The sequence below is a fragment of the Mauremys reevesii genome, linkage group 1 (genome assembly GCF_016161935.1).
Source record: "Mauremys reevesii isolate NIE-2019 linkage group 1, ASM1616193v1, whole genome shotgun sequence".
Classification (NCBI taxonomy): Eukaryota; Metazoa; Chordata; order Testudines; family Geoemydidae; genus Mauremys; species Mauremys reevesii.
The window spans coordinates 233,658,377-233,678,069 of NC_052623.1; the positions used below are offsets into that span (position 1 = coordinate 233,658,377).

The 19,693-nt window shown below is 46.4% G+C and overlaps 1 protein-coding gene across 1 annotated transcript in view; it reads right to left on the minus strand.

Moving 5' to 3' along the window:
- Window positions 1–19,693, minus strand: part of PPARA (peroxisome proliferator activated receptor alpha) — a 48,336-nt gene that overhangs the window by 22,117 nt on the left and 6,526 nt on the right. The window contains 2 exon segments of the mRNA XM_039540622.1: window positions 6,044–6,246; window positions 14,013–14,151. Coding sequence (XP_039396556.1) covers window positions 6,044–6,246; window positions 14,013–14,151 — 342 coding nt within the window.

Consider the following 19,693-nt stretch of genomic DNA (forward strand, 5'->3'; position numbering starts at 1 on the left):
AAGTCGAACTCACCGCGTCGACCCGTGCGGTGAGTATGGACCTGCCCTGAGACTTGCTGAGTTTTGTAGTGTATGTCGGAGTATAAATGCCAGGAGAACGCAAAGTCACTCTAGAATCCATCAGTGGCTGCAGAGACTTGTCTGTACTATCTGAAAACAAATTAGAGCCATCAAAAGGAAGGTCCTCAACTGTATTCTAAATCTCCTTTGGGAAACCGGACAGCTAGAGCCAGGAGGCTCTTCTCATCACCACCACTGTAGTGACTGAATGGGAAGCAGTATCAGCAACATCGAGAGAGCCTTGCAAGGTTGTCCCAGCAAGTAGTACGCCATCCACAACAATTGCCTAGACTTGTTCCTTGTGGTCTGCCAGTAGATCGACAAATGAAGTTACCTTGGTAGAAATGACATGGTTGTACTTTGCTATCAAAGCTTGATAACTAGCAATTCTAAATTGAAAGGAAGCTGAAGAGTAAGACTTTCTCCCTAGTAGATCCAAGCACTTATGGTCTTTGTCATGAGGCATGGATTTAGTGTGGTGCTGACCACCACATTCATTCACTGCATCCACCACCAAGGAGTTAGGTGAGGGATGGGAAATAAAATCTGAGTCCTTTGCTCGGGCACAATACTTCTTGTCCGTTCTTTTGCAGGTAGGCAGAATAGAAGCTGGAGTGTGCCAGGTTATCTTTGCTAGTTCTAAAAGGGCCTCATTTACAGGTAAAGCTATGCATGCCAATGAGGGTGAGAGAAGGATATATCAAGCACCTTATGATGAGGCTCTGTAACCTCCTTGAAGGGAATCTGCCAGGAGTCTGCAACTCTCCTGATCAGATCCTGAACGTGGTTTTAAATCACCCACCAGGGATGGAGGAGGAGGCATGACTGCTTCATCTGCAGATGAAGAGGAAATGTTCCTGTAAGAGAAACCTCTTCATTGGCTTCCTGCTCCTCAAAAGAATCCTTTTGAGGGTCAGGTCTCCTGGAGGGAGCAGGTCATGCAGGCTGTCTCTCTCTATAGTGGATGGTACTGGATGATCTGGAAAATTCTTGGCAATAAGCCACCCCAGGGTCCCAAATATGGCAAAGGAGGTGCAGCATAAGGCAAACCAGGAGGCACCCACGGGTGCTCATACCAGTGAGGTGTTGGTGGTAATCATGGGTTGCAAGTAGCTGCAGCTTCAGCAGAAGCCTCTGGGAAGGGCCCTCTGAAGGACTGAGGAGACCAACTCTGGACTGACACTTGTGAGACCAAGGCAAGATCCGCCTCAGAATCCTCTTCCTCAGGTTCACTCAGGAATGGTGGAGCTCCTGGAGAGATCTGAGGTGAAATCATTTTAGGTGATCCTGATGTTCTTGGTACTGACAGCAAATTGGAGCTGAGGAGCTGAGTCAGGAGTCTCAGTTACAGCCAAGTCCTGGGGGAAACAGAACTATGAGGAACATCAATACCAAGGCTCATGTCGTCAGTCATGGCTGAGGACCCTGATGATACCACAGTCTTCAGGTGCTAAGAGGGAAGCACAGTTGTTGACAGAGCCGAAGATCTCATGTGCCCCAAGGGAAGCGTGGTCGGAACCTCAGTGGACTTCTTCAATACTGCGGAAGCAGAGGAAGAGCTCTTCTTGCTGCCTCAATCTGATAATGGTACACCAAGGGTCTCTCTGGGCCCGTGGCCTTGCCGCCTTGTGATCTACCTGTACCCTGGGTATCTGCGGAACTGAGAGCCTGGTACCTGAATGGGATGCTGGAGTACCTGAGTGAACCAACAAGCTTGGCTTTTTAGAGGTAAAATATCTATGTGGCAAACCCTTTTTCTTTTCAGGACTTGAGAGAGGAGTCCTGTATCTTCCTCTTTGGTGCCCTGGAACTGTGGGCCTTCAAGGCAGCAGACTTGCTTGGGGACTGACATATGGGGGGTCCCTTGGCCTGGGTCAGAGGTCGGACATAGAGAGCTCTCCATCACGAGGAGGCAAAGCTTTAGTTCTCTATTTTTTCTGGCTCTTGATGTAAAGGCCAGACGAAAATTGCACTTTTGAGCAATAGATACAGCGGGAATGTCTGATGCTGACCGGGATTGCCGCCTGGCATGACAAACAGCACTTGAAGCCAGGAGAACTGGGCATCACCTCCTAGTCAGAAAAATGTCAGATCTAAAAATCTATAAAAATAGTATGTAGAAAAATATTTAAATAAAAAGAAAAAGAAGCTATTATAGGAGTATATACTAACTGTGGAAAAACTAACACTAACACTACTACAATCAGCAAGAGAAAAAATAGAGTTGAGGAAGTCTATATAGGACAACTGCTAAAGCTCCATCTCAGCCCAAGGTGGTTGAGGGTGGCTATATAACAGGAGGAGGCATGAGACTGACAAATGCATGTGCAAGCCAAACAGACTCTGCTATGAGAAATCATGTGTCAAAGGTGCAAGGGACCTAGAGTGGAGCACCTGTAGGAATGTTACTTGAAGAAGAACCATAATTTATTGAAATTAACTGCTAAAGTACTGTTCAGAAACAAGTAAGCTGGATTCCCATCACCACCAACTGAACCTGAAGGGCCTATGTTTAAAAAACCCCCAAACCCTGTCAAATAAAAAAAATATTAAAAGGCATATTCTCCAAGTGTTAGCAGGGTATGAATGAACTCTCCTCTGACATCTAGCAATGAGCTGGGGGAAGAGACTTCAGGAACAGAGTGTGTTTGCATAGACATGCCTATTCGCCTAGGTGTGTAGCATGATGAAGCTGCTTTGCCAAAATGATCACTTTTGGCTGATGGGCAGCAGAACTGTACTTAGTATGTCCTGATTGAGGGGGTCACCCAAAATGGAACTTCACTCACTAAGCAGGTGGAAGGTATGCCAAATACCAGTAAAGGAGAGACAGGTGGGGTCAGATGTACCTACATGGTGGTGTGGACTCTACCCAAAAAGTCCTACGCACCCTTTGACCTTCCACTCTCCAGTGTTTAAAGACAGAGCTAATTATACTCAATTGAGAGTCACTGTTGCTGTGCAGTGATTACCAGAGCTGATAACCAGGTCTAGAAGCTATGCCTTAGACCTGGTGTAGGCACAGTGGTGAAAGGAAAGAAAATGCAGAGGCTGTACTGACAGTGAGGTTCCCTGCTACCCATTGAAATCACTGAAGACCTGGGTGGAACCTAGAACAGAGTACTGCAGAAGTAACAGCATGTGATCATCATCATCAGCAGCAGAAGAAAACAGCCAGTTGCAGGGGCAGACAGCAACCATAGAGACATTGCTTGATTACTCCTCCCTCTTTGTTCATAGGGGTCACCTCCCACCCCAACATACCTCTGAATTCTGAGTCTTTGCTAACCAAGGACAGCCAACTGTGAGTAGGGTGCAATGGAGGGGTGTGAGAGATTCGCTAAAGAGACATTTGTCAGTCAGACTTTTCCACCACAAGGTGGAAAACTTAGGCAAAGGACACTGCTCAACGCATTGTGGGGCCAGGTTTTGCTTATGGTTGGATGCTTTTGAATGCAGTTGTGGTATTTTCCCAAACTTATGCTTGGTTCCCTTTCATTAAAAGTTCTCTTTTGTTATATACAGACTTAGTGCTTCCAAATGGGGAAGTATTGCCTCTCAGAGGCACCCACGGCTATTAAAATTTTCCAGATTATTGGGTGGAGGCTTGAGCTGGTTCTGTTTTGAATGGTTAAGAAGAACCCCTCAATACTGAAGCTAGCCCTTGTTGCTGCTGACTCCACTTCACAGAAGAGTTACACAAGGAAAGACTTTGTTAAATAATCTAAATCCTCCCCTTTGCTATGTACTGGGGGGAAATATATTTTATTTACGAATACACAGGCTCCGATTCTCCACTGTCTTGTTCATGTACATCTACCCCAAGTAAGTGCAAAATGCTATCATTGGTATGAATAGAAAATTCTGATTTGGCAATTTGTACATCTATTTTGCACAGATATAAATGAATACACAAAATGCAAGGTCTAGAAATTCAGATCCACTGCACCTACAGTAGATATGTAACCAGATGTCTTGATTATAACTTATGAAAAGTTTGTGAAGTACTGTGTGCTGGTCCATACTATGTGTTTTAGATTTATGTAGGCCACTAACCTACAATGAAATTAAGCACATGCTTAATTTAAGGCATGTGAATAGTTCCACGGAAGTCAATGGGACAATTTATGTGCTTAAGTGCTTTACTGACTGGGTACACACAATGGAATGGCACAGAGATAGTGTATCAAGGAACCCACAAGAGAACCATTGATCAACTCATAAGAGAAACAAATATTACACGATTTCCTACAAAAAAAAGTAGTAATTTTGGTATTCCTGAGTAAGAATCAGATAGTGTTCACCACTTAATATAAGAGACTGGCTAGGTTATATTTTAAGCAAAATAAAATCCATAATAAAAATCAAATTTATTTTCAACCTTGTTCACTTTCCCCTTCAAAGGAAATCATACAATTAGGGTAGGGAAGATGTGTACCACTGGTTAGAGCTGGAAAATAAGACTCAGGAGACCTGCATTCTGTTGCCAACTCTGTCACTAAGTCACTCTTTGTGATCCTGAATCAAGGCACAACCTTTCTATGCCATGATTTCCCCATTGTATAAATGCTGATAACAATACTTACCTCTGAAAAGAACTTTGATATCTGTGGATGAAAAGTGTTATCGAAATTCTAAATTTTATTACCATTATTATAGTCATAATAAGAAATAAATACATTTTCCCCCAATACTAAACCAGGTCTGAAGTCAGATTTCACATTTCATTTTCTGATAACTAATTTACTTCCCCTACCATTTAGCCCCTTGTCACATGGTGACACTGGCCCTTTAAGAGGGAGCAGCACACTCCAATTTGGCTGATTAACTGGATTTAAAAGAGAGCACTTGGGCCCTAGGGAAACAGATCTGGTGAGTCAGGGCTGCCTGACAGGAGAAGCTTGAGTATGAGATAAAAGCTGGCACAGACTATAGGTGATCCCTGGGAGAAGGCAGGAGAGCAGCAGGAGGGGTTTGCTGGCTGGCATCCCCAAGCCAGAGAGCCAGGGCAGTAGGCCAAGGAGCAACAGAGGAAGTTGCCTGCTGGCCCTAAGCTGAAGAGTCAGAGCTAAAGGCCAAAAGCAGAGGAGGAGCTTACCTGCTAACATCTCCAGGGCTGGAGAGCTGAACCCAGAGGAACAGAGAGAGGGCCAAGGGGAGTGAGGGATGCTCCCCTGGCAAGAGAGGCTGTGGCTGTTTCTGCAGGGAAGAGTCAGGTTGCACACCAGCTGAAAGGGCTGGGGTGGCTGTCCAAGGCCAGAGGAAGAGCAGAAGACTGACAGGGTTTGAGGGACTAGATGTTGGGGATCTTAATCACTCAGTGTGATAAATGAATTTTATGTTGGGACTGTTATGGACTATTTTGCATAAATTTTTAATAAACCAATCCAACAGAGGAATATTATTGAGTGAGCAGAGCGTCCATGGAGTTAGTAGGTTATGAGAGGGGGAAACCTGGGTTATATGAAGCAGGGTGCCACAGCCACAAGGGAGTGCTCAGGAGGTGGCCAACCCTATTATGCTGCTCTACATTATCTAGTACACCTATACCCCGATATAACGCAACCCGATATAACACAAATTTGGATACAACACAGTAAAGCAGTGCTCCGGGGGAGGAGGGGGGGCAGGGCTGCGCACTCCGGTGGATCAAAGGAAGTTCGATATAATGTGGTTTTCACCTATAATGTGGTAAGATTTTTTTTGGTTCCCGAGGACAGCGTTATATCAGGGTAGAGGTGTAGTTTACTGTGACCTTTCATTTACAAGTTAACCACAACTTTATTTTCTAAAGCTTCCCATTATACTGATCTTACATATCAAAGACCAGATTTACGACAGTACTACTTTTTCATATTTCATATCAACCACGTAGTAGTACACCACTTATTCCTAAATGATTTGCTTAAGAATTCTACAGTTCATTGCATTAGCATCACTATATTTTAGCTCTACAATAAAATTAAAGCAAAAAAACACCTACTGGATTGTTATTGGTTTTCCCTGCGAGGATGACTCTAGCTTTAACCTTGTTCATATTGAAGTTTTTCAGATAGGCCTCATAGATTCTCTTGGCGAGAGATTTAAGATCTGCCATTTCTGAATCTTCCACATCTTGTTCACCTGTTAGAATTTCTGCTTTCAACTTTGCCTTCTCAGACCTTGGCATTCGTCCAAAACGAATTGCTGGTAAAAAGACAATTATGAAACAAATACATAAAGTCCATACTATTTTTCCCTCCCTGAATACAGCAGTCAGATTTCTATCTAGAAGAAGTAATGATGACAGGTAGGACATGCTGACTCTAATAAAGCCATGAATTAAATAAGACAGCCCTTCCCCACATAATTAGTCCCTAATTATTAAATCACCAATCTCCAATGAGGATAATCAAATGTCATGCTTCAGAGCATAAGCTGATAGCTGCAGTGGTCCACAATTAGTACACTCTGCAGTATGCAGAGGGGAAAGGGCAATGTACTACTGTTTGCCTTCAGTCGAAGCATCCTATTCTAGCCATAGCTGTTGGCAGGAGACTAAACCGGCCTAGATATTTAATGATTATATACTTGCTGTGAAAGACTGGAAAGCAGCCAGTAGACCTACGTCCCATAAATAAAATTTAGAATACTCAGATCTAGTACTATCCCAAATTACGAAATACACTATATTTCTAAATCCTCAGAAGATATGGAGTGCTTGAATACAAATAGATTAATCCACATATAAAACAAGCTCCAAAATGCAAGCAATGGCTTCCACGTAAGGAAATAAGAATAAAAAGTTAAGAATTTTTTTAAAAATAATATTAATGACAGTTGCAGTCAAGACCCCTACATTTCAGACACACACTAAGTATTTAACTATAGATTTATTCTACTTGGTGACTAACAAAATTGAAATGATTTAAAAATATTTAGAGGACCAGACAAACAAATAGCAACTATAAAATTGGGTTTCAGAGTAGCAGCCGTGTTAGTCTGTATCAGCAAAAAAAGACGGTTACTCACCGTCGTAACTGTTGTTCTTCGAGATGTGTTGCTCCTATCCATTCCAGTTAGGTGTGCACGCTGCGCGTGCACGGCTCTTCGGAACATTTTTACCCTAGCAACTCCGGCGGGCCGGCTGGGCGCCCCCTGGAGTGGCGCCGCTATAGCGCAGGATATATACCCCAGCCGGCCCGTCCGCTCCTCAGTTCCTTCTTGCCGGCTACTCCGACAGTGGGGAAGGAGGGCGGGTCTGGAATGGATAGGAGCAACACATCTCGAAGAACAACAGTTACAACGGTGAGTAACCGTCTTTTCTTCTTTGAGTGATTGCTCCTATGCATTCCAGTTAGGTGATTCCCAAGCCTTACCTAGGCGGTGGGGTCAGAGTGAGACGTGGCAGAGTGTAAGACTGCTGAGCCGAAGGCTGCATCGTCTCTGGATTGTTGCACCAACGCGTAGTGGGAAGCGAAGGTGTGGACAGAAGACCAGGTGGCCGCTCTACAGATGTCTTGGATGGGGACATGGGCCAGAAAGGCGGCCGACGAGGCTTGCACCCTCGTGGAGTGAGCGGTGAGGCGGCTAGCTGGCACGCGAGCAAGCTCGTAGCATGTCTGGATACATGCAGTCACCCAGGAGGAAATCCGCTGAGAGGAGACCGGCTCGCCCTTTATGCGATCAGCAACCGCTACGAACAGCTGGGGCGAACGCCGGAAGGGCTTTGTCCGCTCTATGTAAAAAGCGAGGGCCCTGCGGACGTCCAGGGTGTGAAGCTGTTGCTCACGAGGTGATGCGTGCGGCTTCGGGAAGAAGACCAGAAGGAAAATGTCCTGGTTGAGGTGGAAGGCCAACACCACCTTAGGGAGGAAGGCCGGGTGTGGTCGAAGCTGCACCTTGTCTCCGTGGAAGACGGTATACGGTGGACCAACCGTTAGGGCACGGAGCTCGGAAACTCGTCTTGCTGACGTTATAACGACGAGGAAGGCCGTTTTCCACGAGAGATAGAGCAGGGAGCACGTGGCCAGGGGCTCGAAGGGTGCTCCCATCAGCTTGGCCAGAACTAGGTTCAAATCCCAGGACGGGGTAGGACGTCGTATCGGCGGGTACAAGCGGTCCAGGCCCTTAAGGAAGCGGGAAACCATCTGGTTGGAAAAGATGGATCGACCTCCTATGGATGGACGAAAGGCGGACACGGCTGCCAGGTGTACCTTCAAGGAGGAGACCGCGAGTCCTTGCTCCTTAAGGGACCAGAGGTAGTCCAGGATTGTAGGAATAGGGACCAGGAAGGGATTAAGGCCTCTGTGATCGCACCAGAGCGCGAAACGCTTCCATTTCGCAAGGTAGGTCGAGCGAGTGGAAGGCTTCCTGCTTTCCATCAGGACTCGCTGCACCGCCGCCGAACAGTCCCGCTCCGCGTGGGTCAACCACGCAGGTACCAAGCTGTAAGATGGAGGGACTGTAGGTCTGGGTGGCGGAGTCTGCCGAAGTCCTGCGTGATGAGATCCGGCCATAACGGAAGGGGAATGGGGTCCCGAACGGAGAGTTCGAGCAGCAGAGTGTACCCGTGCTGCCGTGGCCAGGCCGGAGCGACGAGAATGAGGCGGGCCCTGTCCCTCCGAAGCTTGAGTAGCACCCGGTGTACGAGTGGGAACGGAGGGAAGGCGTAGAGGAGGTGATCCGTCCAGGATCAGAGGAATGCGTCCGACAGGGAGCCTCGGGAGCGACCCTGGTAGGAACAAAACCGGTGGCACTTCCTGTTCTCCTTGGAGGCAAACAGGTCTATCTGGGGAAACCCCCACCTTTGGAAAATTGTGAGCACCACATCCGGACGAAGGGACCACTCGTGGGAGATGAATGACCTGCTGAGATGGTCGGCCAGCGTGTTCTGCACTCCTGGAAGAAAGGACGCTGACAGGTGAATTGAGTGGGTTACACAGAAGTCCCACAGGAGCATCGCTTCCGTGCAAAGTAGGGAGGAGTGGGCTCCGCCCTGCTTGTTCACATAGAACATCGCCGTCGTGTTGTCCATGAACACCGCCACACAGCGCTCTTGCAGATGTGCGCGAAAGGTGTGACACGCCAAGCGGATCGCTCGCAGCTCCCTGACGTTGATGTGCAGGGAGAGCTCTCGGGGCGACCAGAGACCCTGGGTGTGCAGGTCGCCAAGGTGAGCCCCCCATCCCAGCGCTGAGGCATCCGTGGTCAAGGTGACGGACGGGCGAGGAGGGCGGAACGGGACTCCTGCACACACGACTTCTGGGTCCAGCCACCAGCTGAGCGAACCGAGGACTGGCCTCGTGACCGTGACTACCATGTCCAGGGGGTCGCGGTGCGGACGGTATACCGACGCAAGCCAGGTTTGAAATGGGCGAAGGCACAGCCTCGCGTACGTGGTCACGAACGTGCAGGACGCCATGTGGCCCAGGAGGCGTAGGCAGGACCGAACCGTTGTCGTGGGAAAAGCATGCAGGTCCCGGATGATGGAGACCATAGTCTGGTGCCGAGGTCGAGGGAGGCAGCCCTGGCCAAACTGGAGTCCAGGACCGCTCCGATGAACTCCACCCTCTGCGATGGAGTTAAAGTGGACTTCTCGGCGTTTATGAGGAGGCCCAGGCACCGAAACAGGACTAGGATCTCGGCCATTTGATCTGCTACCAGCTCTCGGGATGGCCCGCGAACCAGCCAGTTGTCGAGATACGGGTAGACGTGTATGCGACGACGGCGGAGGGCTGCAGCAACCACTGCCATGCACTTTGTGAAGACCCTCGGCGTGGTGGAAAGGCCGAAGGGAAGTACCGCAAACTGGTAGTGCGCGTTGTTGGCCACGAAGCACAGGTAGCGTCGATGGAGAGGGTAGATCGCGATATGGAAGTAAGCGTCCTTCATATCGAGGGCGGCAAACCAGTCTCCCGGATCCAGGGAGGGAATGATGGTCCCCAGGGTCACCATGCGAAACCTGAGCTTGAGCAGGTACCCGTTGAGCTTCCGGAGGTCTAGTATCGGTCGGAGACCTCCTTTCGCCTTGGGGATGAGAAAATATCGGGAATAAAATCCCCTGCCCCGCATATCGTGCGGCACCTCCTCTATGGCACCCAAACTCAACAGAGTCTCGATCTCTTGTAAGAGGAATTGCTCATGAGAGGGGTCCCTAAAGAGGGACAGGGAAGGTGGGTGGGAGGGAGGGGGCGAAACAAACTGAAAGACGGTAACCATACTGGACCGTACGAAGTACCCAGATGTCCGTAGTTATTTGGGACCACGCCGGGAGGAAGTGGGATAGGCGGTTGCAAAATAACGGGGAAGGATCCGGTAATGAGACTGATGGGCCGTCCTCGGGCGTCCCATCAAAATGGCTGCTTAGGCCCTTGAGAGGCCTTAGAAGGTGCCTGGGCCTGATTATGCCTGTTGCCCGACGGTCTACGGCGGTTTAGGCTGCCTCTGCGGCTGTTATAAGGCCGTGACCGGGCCTGGGTAAATGGTCGGTATGGCTGCTGCCGGAACGACCTCCGCTGGGTAGCCGGTGTGTGCATACCCAGGGTGCGAATAGCGATTCGACCATCTTTGAGGGTCTGAATCCTTGAGTCCGTTTTCTTAGAAAAGAGCCCCTGAATGTCAAAGGGCAGGTCCTGCAGGGTGTACTGCACTTCGGGCGGCAAGGTGGAGGACTGCAGCCAAGAGATGCGCCGCATGGTCACTCCCGAGGCCAGAGTTCTGGCACCTGAGTCCGCCGAGTCCAGAGCGGCCTGGATGGAGGACCGGGAGGCTTTCCTGCCCTCCTCAAGGAGGGCCGAGAACTCTTGTCGGGAGGCTGCTGGGATTAGCTCCAAGAACTTGGACAGGGACACCAGAATGTCATAGGTGTAGCAAGCGAGGAGAGCCATCTGGTTGGCAATCTGGAGCTGGAGACCACCCGCCGAATAGACCTTCCAGCCCAACAGATCCATGCGCCGTGCTTCTTTGGATTTTGGCGCCAGAGCTGGTTGCCCATGTCTCTCCCGGTCATTGACGGACTGCACCACGAGGGAGTCCGGAGATAGGTGGGTATATAGGTACTCGTAGCCGGTGGGAGGAACCGAGTACTTGCGTTCGACTCTGCGAGCGGTGGGAGGGACGGACGCCGGTGACTGCCAGATGGTAGTGGCGTTCTTTTGAATGGTGCGGATAAAGGGGAGGGCCACCCGCAGCGGGGCCTCAGCTCCGAGCACCCTGGTCACCGGGTCGTCATCCTCAGCGACCTCCGCCACAGGGAGGTCAATAGCCTTCGCCACCCGGCGAAGAAGGTCCTGGTGGGCCCGCAAGTCAATTGGAGGGGGATCCGCCGTAGAAGCCCCCACCACCGCCTCGTCCGGCGACGAAGACGAGGACAGACCCTGGACCACGGCCTCTGGAGGTGGGTCTTCCAGGGAGTGGGAAGCCGCCTCGGCCACAGCATGCTCCGCTGTAACAGGTGGCGGTGGGGCCTCACCTGGTGGTGATGGGGGAGGCCTGCTAACCGTGGCTTCCGGCATCCTGCGTTCGGAGCCCGCGAGGAAGGGGAGCCCTTGCACCTGGTGGTAGACCCAGGGGGCCCAAAAGCCCCGCTGCCGTGGTCCGTGGTCCTGGCCTTTGGGGTCAGCCCGGAGATCTCCACCACTGCCCGCCTGAGAGGCGACCGAGGGCTGGCGAGAAGGCCATGGGGGGGCAGAGACGCTCAGAGATTGCGCCGTCGATGCCGCCAGTCTGTCCCTGGACGGTGCCGGGGATCGGTGCCGGTCGTCGCGGTACCGGGAGCGAGAGCGGGACCATCGACTGTGTTGCTGCCGGGAGCTCGGCCGCGATCTCGACCGACGGCGGCGGAAGCGGCTTCGGGAGTCACGGTGCCAGGAACGGTACCGGGAGCCGGACCTCCTGCGGTATCAGCGGTCAGGTGACCGGGAGCGTCTCCGGGAGTGCGACCGGTACCGCGATGCTGAGCGGTACCGGGACTGCGACCGGTGCCGAGACGGGGAGCGGTACCGCGATGGTGATCGGTGCCGGGACCGGGATCAGCGTGACGGCGACCGTCTCCGGGATCAGGATCAGGACCGAGACCTGGAGCGCCGTCTATCCCGTCTGTCAGGGGACGGGGGCTTGCCCGCTGACTGAACAGCCCGCACCGGAGGTGCCGGGGGCCGGAGGCTCGGTGCCTCTGCGAGCTCGATGAGCTTTCTCGCCGTCGAGAAGGTCTCGGGCGTTGACGGGAGAGGTAGCTCGACCACGGTCGGCACCGGGGAGCAGGGAGGTACCGGACTCAACGGCTCTTGGGGTGCCGGAGTCGACGGAACCGTGCACGGCTTGTGCACCACCACAGTCGGTGCCGGAGGTGGCTGGGTGAGCGGTCCCGGTGCAGGAGGCTTAGAGGCCGTCTGCGCCGCCTTCCGTTTCTGTGCCGGAGAGAGGGAACGGTGCCTGGACACCGGTGCCGGTTGCGGAGGTCGTACAGTCTCGGTACCGGACCGGCTCGGCACCGCTGGTGCGCTGCGCGCCGAGGAAGGCTTCGGCGCCGCTCGGGTCGGCGCGGCAGGGGTAAGTGCCGACTCTATAAGGAGCTGCTTCAAATCGAGAGTCCCGCTCCTTTCTCGTCCGTGGCTTAAACGCCGTACAAAATCGGGCACTTGTCTGGCCGATGAGACTCCCCGAGGCAGCGCAGGCAGGAGTCGTGCGGATCCCCAATGGGCATGTGCCGCTGGCAAGCCGAACAGGGCTTGAACCCCGGTGCCTTGGGCATGAGCCCGCACCGGTTGAGGAAAAGAGGGGCGAACCCCCCTAATTCCCCTTGCTACACTAACTATACTAAACTATTTAACTAACTTAACTAACTTAACCAACTAAATATACTTATCAAACGGAGAAACACTAGGGTTGTGGAGGTGAACGGAGCACTCCACTGTTCCAACTGGCCGTCACGGGCGGTAAGAAGGAACTGAGGAGCGGACGGGCCGGCTGGGGTATATATCCGGCGCTATAGCGGCACCACTCCAGGGGGCGCCCAGCCGGCCCGCCGGAGTTGCTAGGGTAAAAATGTTCCGAAGAGCCATGCACGCGCGGCACACACACCTAACTGGAATGCATAGGAGCAATCACTCGAAGAAGAAGAACAGGAGTACTTGTGGCACCTTAGAGACTAACAAATTTATTTCACTTCAAAAGTTTTTCTCCCCTGCTGATAATAGCTTCTCTTAATTAAATTAGCCTCTTACAGTTGGTATGGGTACTTCCACCTTTTCATGTTCCCTGTATGTATAAATATCTTCTTACTGTATGTTCCATTCTATGCATCCGATGAAGTGGGCTGTAGCCCACGAAAGCTTATGCTCAAATAAATTGTTTAGTCTCTAAGATGCCACAAGTACTCTGGTTCTTTTTATAAAATTAGGATATATTTTCTGGAAATGAAAGGCGATTTTCTGATTACCCTAATAGTAAAAGTGAACTAATACATACTTTTAGTGACCTTTCATTTTGTTGATCAAATTGAATTATACATCAGAGTAGAAATCTCACAGACATGCATTCTTAAGCTAGCCTTCAATATTTTTTTCCTCGTTCCCAGTTAACCATGCTCACACGCCTCTTCCGCACTTAATTTTTGAAAGCAAGTCTTTTGTTTTTTTTTTGGGGGGGGGGGGGAAATGACCTTTAAACTTGTCCATACACCGTGCACCTAAAACATGCTTACTCCAGAACAGAGGAAAAGGAGGAAAGCAAAACACAAACAAATGAACCCCACTAATTAGGCCTTGATCCTGTACTGAGAACAAAATCTTGCACTCAAGAGTTCTCAATGCAGGATCAGGGCCTCATTTTAATACACTGTAAACACCTGAGACTGAATCCTGTAACACTTGCTCACACGAGTAACTGTGTGGAACCACTCATGTGAGTAAAGTTATTCACATGCCTGCTTGCAGAACTGGAAACAAATTATTAAGGGCACTCTTACCTACCATTATGTGACATTCCAACTGAAAGGCACTTTTGAAAACGACAGTATTGGCACTTATTACGATTTTTTTTCTGAATTTTGCAGGTACGATCACATTTATCATAGATGAGTTTAAGTCGAATTGTTCTCCTAAAAAATCCCTGTAAAAAGTTTGAGAACATTATATACTGTCAAAAATGTGAGCTAATGGAAGTCTTCCAATAAAACTTAATCATATCGCTACATTTTCTCTTTTCTTTCTGTCTTATTTTTCTACACTTGACACTTACAGAAACTAAAGGTAAATGTTAGTATTTATTTTATTAAGTTACTCTTAATATATTAATTATTATTAATTTATTAATTTAATATATTATAAATATTATACAAGATAAAATCTTATTTATAAAGATAAAAATAATTAAAGAAATTATTTAAGGTAAAATAATAATTGTATTAATTTTAAGATATATATTTTCTTATAATACTATAATTATATTTATCTTAAGTATGATGTGTCACAGAGTAGTAGTTTCCTACTTCACTGAATACAGCATTACATGGAGGCCAGATTCTCACCTGCATTGAGTTTATACTTGGCTCAGATAGAATGTGGGGGGTGGGGAAGGTAGCATTAAACCTCCTTTCTGCACTCCTGATCCTTTGCAGGCGGGGGAGGGGGGCCCCCCAAGATGACTCAATGTATTATCAGAGCAGCCTTTAAGGATCAAGCGGAACAACCATGCACTGTGCCAGCCCCCTCTCCCTGTCAGAAAGAATCTTCATCTGCCATACATGGGCGCACACACCCTCAATAGATGGTTATGTACAGGAAGAGCACATGTTAACAGCACAAAGAATTGGGGATTCACAGGAAAGTGCAAGGGTGTAGAGGAAGAACTAAGGACAGACACATGGGCACCAGAGAAAAGCCTATAAACAGGTGCGGCCCGTCCATATAGGCGAACTTGGCAGTCGCCTAGGGTGCCAAGTTAAATGGGGCACCAAATTCGAGGGAAAAAAAATCAGATTAAAAAAATGAAAAAAATCAAAAAAGATGGAAAAAAATACAAATGAAATAAAGATGTTGTCATTATTTCAATTTCCGTGCATGTATGGCAGGAATATGAATTAATTTTAATTTCTCTACATTTCTCAGAATTTATTAATGTCAAATCTTTTATTTACTGCAAAAATAAATAATATTGTAGTGATTTTTTTCAATTTGCGACGTAGGGTCAAGATGACCCACCCCACAATTTTGATAAGCAATAACTCAGCCACAATGAAACATCCGCCAGTAGCAAGAGCTGCAATGCTAGTGACCCCTAACTTGAATATACATCAAGGTCGCATAGCCAGAAATTCACAAAGAGCGTAGATATTGCAAGTTGATACATGTCAAAAACGGTCATTTTAACATATGTCACAGGCAGATGGTTAAGAATCGAGTGAATACTGTGGAAAATTGTGTTTCTTGGTGCCAAAGAATAAAAAAATAACGTCTTTCAGCATTATAAATCCAAAGTGTGAGCATCTTTAAGCGTTATTAAACCTTAGCATTATTATCAGGCTGTATAATTATAAACTTTTCTTTGTTATAACTGGTTCACATGTAATAAATAAGGTCCATAAAAGAAAAGTAACAGCATTAATGCTTAATAGACACTCCAAGCAGGTAACCTTGAGGAAGGGGATTACTTTCCAAACAACCGGTGTTGTGTTATAAAGTAAAAAAAAGTCGTTTTGTTTCTGTGTAAATGCTGTAACTAACTGTTTTAATAGGTAAGTGAGTATATGTTACTAAATCACTGAACCTTTAAGCTGTGAAAAGACGTGTTGGGATGGCTGCAATGTGGTTTAAATCACCAACCATGTGGTGTGTCAACCATCCTTAATGCTATAATTCTTGCAGTTGGGAGCACAGTACATAACAATATTCAAATGCCCCATGGCAGAAAGAGGAAAAAGAAAACCCTCAGGAACCGAGTATCATACACGAAAGGCTGAGAAGGAAAAGGACCAAGCAAAACAGCAAGGATCCTTCCTGAAATATCTTCTCTTTAATCCAAATAAAGATGGAAGCGGTTCATAGCATCCAGATGAAGGAATTTTACTTGGAGAGGAGGTTAGCTCACATCCGCACGGAAGCAGTTTGGAACATCAAGATGAAGGTATATTACTTCAAGATGAGGGTAGCTCACATCCACAAAAAAAGCAGTTTGGAAACTCAAGATGATGGAAACTTACTTCTAAATGAAGGCAGCTCACAGCATCAGACTGATATGGAATTGGAGAAAATTTATTCACCTTCAGAAACACATGCAGAAATTGAAGTAAATGAAGTAGAAGGAAGAAAGGATGAGGAAGTCACAAACAAGTTATAGTATGGGGACCCAGCTTCATGGCCCAGATGTGATGACAGTGTGTGGCAAATTCTCGTGGAACATGGACCCGAACAAGTTCATGAATTTCCCTTCCCTAAGGAAGGAAATAAAATAAAATACTCTGCTCAGCATTACAAGAGGAAACTCATTAAATAGGGAAGAAATTCATCAAAACTGGTTACAATATTCAGTATTGAAGAACTTTGTGTTTTGCTTTTGCTGCAAGTTGTTTAGAAGTCAAGCAACTGGTACATCACTTACTGAGAATGGTTCAAAGGCCTGGAAAAACATCTTCAATTCTCTTCACATGAAAGAAGTATTTGGAATGTTTTCAAAACTGGAAAGAACTTGAATTATGATTGAAAAAAGGAAAAACTACTGATGAAGAAAATTTACGTGTGATCAAGGAAAAAGAAGAATATTGGCAACAAATATTAGAGCATCTGATTGCTTTAGTGAGAGTTCTCGGTGGGCAAAATTTAGCATTCTGCGGCCGTGGTAGAAGTGAAAAATTTTACACTCCAGGTAATGGAAACTTTTTAAAATTTGTTGAATACCTACTTTTGTTTGATCCAGTCGTGAAGGAGCATCTACGTAAAATAACTGATCGTGAAACACAGGTTCATTACTTAGGAAAAATATGCAGAATGAAATTATTCAAATCCTGGCAAATGCCATTAAAAAGAAAATTGTAGAAGCTGCCCATTCTGCAAAATACTTTTCAATAATACTGGACTGTACACCAGATGCGAGTCATGTTGAACAAATGACTATGATCATTCGTTTTGTGGCTATGGAAAAGTCTGCAGAGGAAGATAATGTTGAAGTGCTCATAAAGGAACATTTTTTGCGTTTCATACCACTGAAGGAGCATTTATGTCTGAAACTATTCTATAAAAGCTTGAAACAATGTCATTATCTGTTGAAAACTTACGTGGCCAAGGCTACAATAATGGCAGTAATATGAAGGGTAAAGACAATGGTGTGCATAGGAGAATGATGGAAATCAATCCTAGGGTATTTCGTTCCTTGCAGTAAGCATTCTATGAATTTGGTTGTCAATGATGCTGCTAGATGCTGTTTGGAGGCAAGCAGTTTCTTTGACCTTGTGCAATGTGTTTATGTGTTTTTCTCAGGCTCAACACGTTGTTGGGAGATTGACTCGCCATGTGAATTCTCTAACTGTGGAACCACTTAGACAAGATGGGAGAGTCGCACTGATGCTTTGAAGCCTCTTTGCTATGAACTTAGAAACATTTATGATGCCCTAATTGAAATTTCTGATACTACCTTTACTGGATCATCTGGCAATACGGCATGTTCAGATGCACAAGCTCTTGCAAATGGCCTTTCCAAGTTCAAATTTGTGACGTCACTCATTTTGTGCTATAATATCCTTTTTGAGATTAACCTCACTAGTAAGCAGCTTCAGGAAAAGAACTTGAACATACATTCTGCTATTCAAAAACTGCAACAAACCAAAAATATTCTGGAGGAATTCAGAAGTGATGAAGGATTCGAAAGAACACTGGTAGATTCTCTCAAGCTTGCTGAAGAAACAGACTTTCTGACAGAATTTGAACCAGAGCCAGTTCGCATTTGGCAAAAGAAACAGCAGTTTTCATATGAAGGATGAGACACACCCATTTAGATCCCAAAACAAAGGTTCAAAGTGAATTTCTACTTCGCAGTCCTTGATACTGCTATTCACTCAGTTGACGAAAGATTCCAACAGATGCAGCAGCTAGAGTCAGTATTTGGATTTCTATGATATCCACAGCTTGCAAAAGAAAACAGCAAAACAGATAAGAGAATTTTGTATAAAACTGGAGTTGGCATTGACTCATGAAAATTCAAAAGACATTGATGCCACAGATTTGTGTAGTGAGCTTAGGGTTTTTCCAAGATGACTTAAGAAACATTCCACTCCTGAAGAAGTACTGAAGTTTGTTTGTGAAAATAAACTCAGGACAGTTTTCCAAACATTTTTATAGCTCTACACATTCTTTTAACTTTGCCAGTTTCCGTAGCTAGTGGGGAATGTAGCTTCTCAAAGTTAAAATTGATAAAAACATATCTGCGTTCAACAATGGTGCAAGAGAGACTTGTTGGACATGCCACAATGTCAAAAGAGCATGAAATAGCTGGAAAACTGGGTCTAAAAGAACTAGTGACTGAATTTTCAAAACTTAAAGCAAGAAAAAAGTCATGTTTTAAGAGCACAGAGTGTTTTTTATTTGCAGTGTTTTATAAATACAGGTTAAAGTTAATTGAAGAGTTTTCTTATTTCTTTCTATATTGCATGTGGTGGTAATGGCAATTAAAGCAGGATAACGTAATAGATGATTTTGGATTTGTAATAAAAATTATAATTAACATTTTTAATGCATTTTTATTTGAAATTGGACAGAAATATCATCTAGCTGTCAGGTACAAATCTATTCTGATAATTTTGTGTCTCTATTTTATCTGATCTCAGAAACATTGGTTGGACAGAGACAGACAGACTGAATAATTAAGCCTCTGTTTAAAAAAAAAAAAAGCTTAAAAAACATTAAAAGGAAAAATGGGGCAAAATGATTCTAAGTTTACCAAAAACCTCAGCCTAGATCTGCCCTTGGAGTTTGGGGTGGGAGGCGCCGACTGCATGGTTCGCCTAGGCCGCCAGTTGCTGGCAGCTAGTCTAGGGCTGCCCCTGCTTATAAATGATCTTACCATGATGTTCTGAGGGACACTGCAATGAAATACTAGTCTCTACAAACATTGCTACACACCGCTGTGTCATGATAAGACATTGTGATGTGTGAAGCAAGATGTTGCAGTGCCAGCATGTCAAGAAGTGCCACATTTGAGCATGACCTAGTTCTCTAACTCTAAAAGAATGAGTACAAATCTTCAGATCTAAGTTTAGAATTATTCCACCAAATCCAGAACATTAATCCACAAAACTCTACATTTGAACCTTATTATCCTGTTCCTAGAGTTAAGGTTGAGTGATTGTAAAATTTTTTGAATGTTTTAAAATTGCTTCACTTCCTCAAATCCTGTTATGTGATGAAGAAAAAATATATAAAACTAGACATACATTAGAAAATAATCAAAACATAAAACCTTTATATGTTTTTGGTCATCTATCCTATACTTCAAAGGCTGATGGCAAGCATATTTGGCTTCATGACCATGCACTGTCTCCAAATTTATAATAAGTAAAACACTATACTAAAAGCGATTCAGGTAGGATATGGTGGTGATGAAGCATTCAGGATTTGTTCATTGGAACATAGCATATTCCCAACACAAAACAAAACACTAATGG